The sequence below is a fragment of the Rhopilema esculentum genome, chromosome 16, assembly GCF_057945365.1.
Source record: "Rhopilema esculentum isolate cy_ngs chromosome 16, ASM5794536v1, whole genome shotgun sequence".
Taxonomy (NCBI): Eukaryota; Metazoa; Cnidaria; class Scyphozoa; order Rhizostomeae; family Rhizostomatidae; genus Rhopilema; species Rhopilema esculentum.
Window position 1 is genome coordinate 10,161,208 of NC_142830.1, and position 7,554 is coordinate 10,168,761.

The 7,554-nt window shown below is 35.8% G+C and overlaps 2 protein-coding genes across 2 annotated transcripts in view; one reads left to right on the forward strand and one right to left on the reverse strand.

The window, feature by feature from the left end:
• LOC135682338 (aladin) overlaps positions 1-7,554 on the reverse strand; it is a 310,265-nt gene that overhangs the window by 64,471 nt on the left and 238,240 nt on the right. The window lies entirely within an intron of this gene.
• On the forward strand, positions 108-6,504 carry LOC135682308 (carbonic anhydrase 12). Its single transcript, XM_065197147.2, has 7 exons — positions 108-2,034; positions 2,606-2,629; positions 2,738-2,916; positions 3,343-3,477; positions 4,024-4,116; positions 4,770-4,836; positions 5,478-6,504. Exons 1-7 carry the CDS (start codon positions 1,920-1,922, stop codon positions 5,678-5,680), a joined length of 816 nt encoding a protein of 271 aa, XP_065053219.2. The 5' UTR covers positions 108-1,919; the 3' UTR covers positions 5,681-6,504.

Here is a 7,554-nt window from a genome sequence, read left to right on the forward strand (position 1 = left end):
ACTGCTTCTCCTTCAAAAGAAAGTCCGAATCATGATGACGTCGTAAATGTATTATAGATGAGAATGAAATATAGAGATGAAATGTTTACCGGTCTGCATAGAGTGCTCGATACCGTATAGGCAGACCTGTTCACGCCATTTGGTGTATAGAACAGGGCCTGTTATATCTTGAGAATTTTTAATATTTGGATCATATTATCTTGTAGATAACCATAGAATACTCCTAAATAGTAATAACCGAACTACAACGATTTGATAGGAGAAGAAGTTATTTTAGCTTTAGAAGTAATTTTCATCTAGGTGAGGTGATCCAAATTAAAAAAATTCTTAAAACTTATTTTGCACTTTATCACTTTAGATCGCTAAATTTGATTTTCCTTTACGAACATTAAGTGTTGCTGAATTTTTCCATCAGTGATTTGAGAAAATTCGTCTTAAAAAATACCCTGCAGCTACCGAAATATTTCCCGCTGAAACAGTATGATCTGAGGCCTGGCTACATAAAAGCATTAAATTTTTGTCCGAAGCGTCTTTACCCGAGGAAGGAAAGACTTAAATTGCTTTAATTTTTCAAAGAATGGCAGGATCCGTGTGCATAACTTGCTTTATTCAGTAAACTTGGTTGTGGTTGACAAAGCGCCATTAGGCCTCGTTTAGAAAACTTTTCTGTACTAAATTTTTGAATTTAGATTCGAATAAAGGACCAGAGTTTAGGTTATATTTAAGTTTTCATGACGCTATTATGGGTTGTGATATTAATTTTAAAACGACGTGAAATTTATAAAATGTAAGGGGGAAATCTTTCAGGGCGAAAGTTATCAAAGCAAGGCTCTTACAAGATTTTTTACTGTTTGTCCTGATAAACTTACGTTAAGAGGTCGTCTATGTACAAACCGTACGAACATCTCACAGTGACAATGAAAGACTCGTTATATACGAATCTAAAGTGAAAACATGGATTCAATTCAAAAGGATACATTTCTGCTTAAGCTTTATTGATGACCATGTGTTTAAAGACAGTGCAAGATGATTTAGACGTAGGTAATTCCCAATCAAGCAGGCTGAGGAGCTACCTTAGGAACATCAATAAACGACCAAAACTTTGCAACAGACAGATGTCCGAAAACTTTGCAAGGGAAACGAGGTGTGCGAATATTTAAACTGTCCAACACTGGTCGAGTAACGGTTTGTTACTATGGTCATTTCTTATTTATCAAACTAACTGGAGCGCTGGGTGGAAATGGTATTAATCCTACTCCTGAGTTAATTTTCCTTTTTTTTAATGCTCCTTGAGTAAATGCTCCAGATTGGTTGCAAAGCCTTTGGGAGTTAACGATTGAAGATTGAAGATCAAGGTTATTCAATACAAAAGACGATGTTCTGCATTCATTTTGCTTCGACCAATCAATACTTACCTTTTCATCATCTATAGTAAAAAAACTCTGGTGTGTTTGACAAAAAAAACGTTTCCTTCCTTTATATGACATGACTTCATTCTCCCAAGCAATCCACAATTTATCTGCCATTGCTGTATGATCAAAATTTCCAATCGTTTCTTGAAACTGCCATAAGGCTATTATTGCCTATATGCAGTCACGCCGATTTGTTTAGACCAATCTCAAGCATAGCTTTAACAAACTACTCTCAGCCGACTTGTCCATATGCAACTGCTTATGGCTGTTCAATTCACTACGGTCGCGGCCGCTAACTGTTTTATTCTGAGCAAGTGCATTCGAACGCGTGCTTCGTTGATTCGTATTCCCATTAACCAAATTCGATGATCGCAACGATTGTCAATGCAGCAACCTAGCATTCGTACAGTACAGTTATCCGGAATATAAATGTGACTCTTGTTGTTAAGTGCCAGTTCTGTGCCAGACATGATGGTGACCCCATACTTGACGTGGTAACTTGCACCCATGTTGCATGCTGTCGTGCATTTGATTTCGATGAGCTCCTATTTGAGGCAGGTTTTCCTTCGCATGTTTAGCAGAATGGAAAGACGGAGACGCAAAAGTCTGAGCCTAGGGTCTGGTAAGCAATCCTAACCATTGTACCTTTTCTTCACCAACAAGGAACCAACTCATGGTATCGAATAAATTGACGATTTTTTGGCTGTCAGGATGAGGCTGCTTTCTTACTATATTAGAAAAACCTTATATTGATACCTTATATTGATAAACCATCGTAGTAATTAATGTTTATTCTTTAAAACAAAGATGCGTGTCTTATTTTTTCCGAAACATTTTTCTCCGTTATAAATGTGTATTTTCATTGCATTTGATACGCTGCATTGCATTTCATTGCATTGCATTTCATTGCACAACTTTACGGCTAGCAATTGGTTAAATGGGCCCAAAGACTGGGCGTTGTGGTAAGGGTAGCTTCATTGTGCTGGCCTCTTTTACTTTGAAAATGCGCCGCACACCCCTTGGCAACAAAGAATTAAATGATACGAAAATCTTAATAATTGTTATTGATCATATTGATCGCCATAGAATACATATATATTTTGGTATTAGTTTCTTGATTTGAATTGACATTTTACCTTGACACATTGTTGCTATGAATGAGAAAATAAAACATCAAATTTTTTCAATTGCAGATTGGTCTTACAGTGGAGATCTTGGTATGTATATGCATATTATAGAAAAATCTTTGCACTTTCCATTTTCACTTTGTGAATTAAACTTAAAGTTATCGTTACCACTAGAATAGAATTTACTTGCAATTCTAGGTCCTGAAAACTGGCACAAGAATTTTCCAGTTGCAGCTGGAGAAAATCAAAGCCCAATCAATATAGACACTCATGACGTCATATACGACCCATCTCTTGAGGATTTAAAGTTTTCTGGTTACCACTGTAATGGCAAGACCGTCAACTTTCGACTAAGGAATACAGGATATACATTGAAGGTTTGTCACATTAAAGATACCATAATTAATCAAGAATGCAATTGGAGCTCTGCTGTAAAAATTGTTTTTCGTGCTGCTTTTAGGTAGCTTTTTGACTTTTTGCACCAGATTTAACGACATGAATATTTTATCTGAAGTATAAATCTAACGAAAGCTAAAGAAGCTGTTAATTTGATGTTGGTAGTCAAAGATGTTTCAATCTCGCGCACGTGAGTATGCTTTGCTGTAATTAGGGTTTATCATATTGCAAGTTAATAGTTTCTCATTGTATGTTTATAGTATTCGAAGCCTAGTTGAGGGAAAGACGTATGTCGAGCTCACGTAGATGGAGGTGACTGGGGTTTCACAGTACTTGGTTACGATTTAAAATTGTTGAACTTGGCTAAACTTTGTAAATTTCAAGTGACCCAGGATCTTTTCTTTAAGGTAGATTTGCATGGGGATATGCATATGATCGAGGATGGCAATTGTTATGAAGCTACTTCAATCGTACTTCACTGGGGGAGCGCTGATGACCGAGGATCTGAACACTTGCTTGACCAGAGGGCATTTCCTATGGAGGTAAGTACATCTACTGGCGCTTTATCAAGTATGAGATCATTCAACATATTACCCCAAACGTTTTCAACCCCTCCCCCTTTCACAATCAAGCATTATCACAAAACCCTAAACCCTACCATGGTTGCTCATTAATTAGAATCACTTCATTTTTTTAACCATATCATTGTATGATGGTGTACGAAAAAGCCTGAGTATAAGTAAATATGGTGAATATAATGGGTTCTTGAAAAGAACTTGTAGAACTTCAATATAATATTGTTGTCAATGCATACTCCTCAAAGGTTTTTTAAGTGATTCCAAAATTTGGAAAATCAACCTGTGGGAAAAGTAGGGTGAATATGTCCACCCCAGTCCACCTCAGGTTGTCCCTACTGACCCAGGATTGTAAATGATGTAACTTTCGTAATTTCTTTTTCGCCATCGGGTGTCACATAGCTGAAGTGAATTCTTTGTTCATATTGAGTGTAATAACTACTAGCAAAGATTGAATAATGAACGCATAACAACATGCTTTAAGTTTGCTGCCATATAGCTCTTATTTCCCAGATACAGATCATGCACAAAAACATAAAATATAGTGAAAATGAAGATGTTCTTTATAAATTGGATGGAATTAAAGCTCTTGCAGTTTTTGTAGAGGTGAAATTGCTTTTTTAATCTTTATTACTCTAATCTGCCATTGTCACCCCAATGTTATGCAAGCAATGGTGATAGCCATTTTATGTTGTCTTTTTTACTCAAGCTAAATAGACTCCCTTACAATAATTGCTGATGGCTGAAAATTTCTGAAGTTTGATAATCAAAGAACAATCAGATAATGTTTACTTGTTTTCATCAATTTTCATGATAAAAGAAATAAAAAACCTGTATGAAAAATATTTGCTTGACCTCAATTACAGGGTGTGATAATTTTTAGTGCCAATATTTCATCAAAAATGAGCTGCTAGGTAACTGCCACTCAGGCCCTGTCTGGTGACCTCTCATAATGACTGCCAGATACTTAGGCAAAATATCAACCTAAGGCAGTGAGAGGGATGATACATTTTCTAAATGGTAGCCAACAAAGGTTAGCAGGAATGCAGTGGCTAGGGGAGACTACAGCTCCTTCTGAAGCAGCAAATATGTCAGAAAATGTCAAAAGATTGCTTTTGTGTTTGAACTTTTAGAAAAATTATCCCTTAACTCCTTCCTTAAGGATCAATTAAGACTGCAACCTTTTTTCTTGAGCACTTTGTCATTCTAGCATTCAATCATTTATATTGCAATCAAACACGTCTTTCTCATCAACAAAGGTAGGAGAAGAAGAACATGACGGATTAAAAAACATCATAAACCACTTGAAAAATGTACAGTTTGCAGGTACTGTTACTAAACTATACAATTAGCTTTTGGGTCATTCCATATGAAATGATCACACTTGAATGCCGTCTTGTACCATAACCTCTCAGATTTTCTTGAATTTGGATCATTTATTGGTATCATGAATAAATATAGCTCTGCCAATCTTATATACCTTCACGTAAAATAAATAGCAATAAGTAATCATTTGGTAAGTGTTTCAGTAAGGTATCATTTCAAAGCTTACTTTGATTTTTCCCTTTGAAAAATGGTGTCAAAAGCACCAACTGTAAGAATTGGTGGAAAAAGTTGGGTAGAGCATGCTTTACCCTGATCCTCTTGTATTGAGCCAAAAGCATCCCCCACAAGAAAACACCTTTTTAAGAAATTTGTGCCATGTACTATAATGCTCTACAGATATAGATAATTACAATCATGATAACCATAAGATGTTGAGCTGGCTTTGGTGTGTAGTTTCACACTCAATGAAATCACAAGATTAGATACATGAAAAAGCATTTGATTGGGGAACCTGAATTAGCAACTTGGAATATTCCTTTTCTTTACACCAGATATAAACAGCTCTGTCTACAGCACTAAGAACTGTGTAACTGACCTGATAACAATAATTTTCATTAATTCTGCTCCTGTTTTTTTACCAGGACAAGAAACTGAAATACCAGGATTTTCATTGGCATTTTTGTTTCCAAATGACACACAAAAATATTACAAATACACTGGCTCACTAACATCACCCCCATGTAATGAATGTGTTAGTTGGACTATTTTGAATAACCCAATAAAAATATCAGCAGATCAGGTACGTGATTTGCTTTTGTGCTGTAAAAACTTGCAGAGATATTAAAAAACTTATAAGAGACCATGAAAATACATTATGAAATATTCTTATTAAGGCTTGAGGTTAAAAATAAGTTGCAAATTTTCAATTATTAATGTGCTCTCATGATTTAAATAAATAAATCTTCTTCCATCAGCTTGAGTCATTCAGGTCTTTAAAGCAAACAAAGGACTCAGATTTTCAAGTGCAACAAATGTCAGACAATTTCAGGCCAGTCCAAGGAATGTTCAGGAGAAGGATCACTGCAAGTTTACCGTTGCAAGATAGTTTTTACATTCAGGTCTAGCTGATGGATACCGGAACACTGCAATACCAGAAAACTATACTTGAAGTCAAACATTAAGAAACAACAGGCACACACTTCTCAGTAAATTGGTAAATGCTATAAATCGTCCTTGTCTTTGCTGCTGTCTTTAAATTGGGCTTTCATAGTAATACTTGTTGCTTTTTTGTTGTTTTCTTGCTTTATATAATACTCTAGCCCAATTCCTGCCATCATGGCTAAAATCGTGCATGAATAAATTCCTATGGCTGTGTACCCAATCCGTCTCTTCAGGTTTCCTGCGTAGCGAAAGGCAAAGATTTTACCAGGAAATGTACCCTCTCCTCCTTCCTTGAATTGCTGCATGTTTTTTGGGGGCTTCCTTCTTTAAAATCGGTGATAAAATTGCAAAAAATGGTTAAGCCTTAGATGATGTTATTCAAAACAAATTAGGTCAATCCATCCACATTTAAATAAAAAATACCGTGAAAAACGCGCAACTCTTTCTCACCGACCATACTCCCATAAATATAGAAGTTAAAAAGTTGAATTGCATTTTTGAGTAAGAGGCTTACGAACCATTACGAGGCAATATGCCCCCTCCGAGAGCTAATAATTATGGGGGGGGGGGGGGGGGTGTTTAGCACTGTTTATTGATAGGCATAGGGACAACTTTGTAGGAGGGAGAGTTTTAAGAAGTGTGGGGGCTTTTAAAAGAAATCTAAATTTTGCCAAACAACTAGATTGCATTAAAAGCTTTTCACTTTTTTCATGTTTACTTTGAGAAACGAATAAATTCTGTGAATCGGCGTTGACAATAACAGATTTACTCTTTAAAGCTCTTAGACTCTAGAGGATAATGTTTCAAATATATAGGGTATTTTATGTGAAAATTTATCATTTGTGTAGTTTTTCATTTTCTGTTCAATATGCGATATATCGTAGATTTTACGTCACAATGCTCTGTAACAGTGGCATCCCAGGGTTGAGGCTAATTATGAGGTGAGGGCTTATATTCGAAGGTCGGGGATTAAATTCAAAGTCTTACTTCGAGGGTGAATTAAGGATTTTTGGTAATGGCAAGGGTGGTAAAATGGCTATGATAAGTATTAGGGATCTCGCCCCAGTTCCCATTTTGCAAGGGGTTGGGAGTTGACGAGAAAGAAGAAGGGAGGGAAGGAACAAAGTGTAGTTTTGAGTACAAAGATAACCACGAATCAAAATGTAATCATTTTGTGTTTCATTCATAAAATGAAACTAAATGTCGTGGAGATTTTCTGTGAGCTCTGAGAGAAAATTTATTCAAGAAAAAGGGTTCACAACATTTCAAAAAATTTTGTGTCGTGATAAGCTTATAACATGTAAATTTGAGTCTTTTATCTTCAGTGCAAAAGTCTTTGATATATAACTGATTTTGCTGAATATTTTGCAGTAGTTTATATAATGCCACGTAAAATGTGGAGGACAGAGCATGCTCAAAAGAGGCTTTCTTTGTTGCTAAGTCATATTGAAAGCTATTCCTTGTTCCAGTAACAAGTTATCTGTGACAAGTTTTGATAAACAAACAAAATTCAAGGTATTAGTCGTGGACAACCTAATTGAACAGATAATTCTGCAT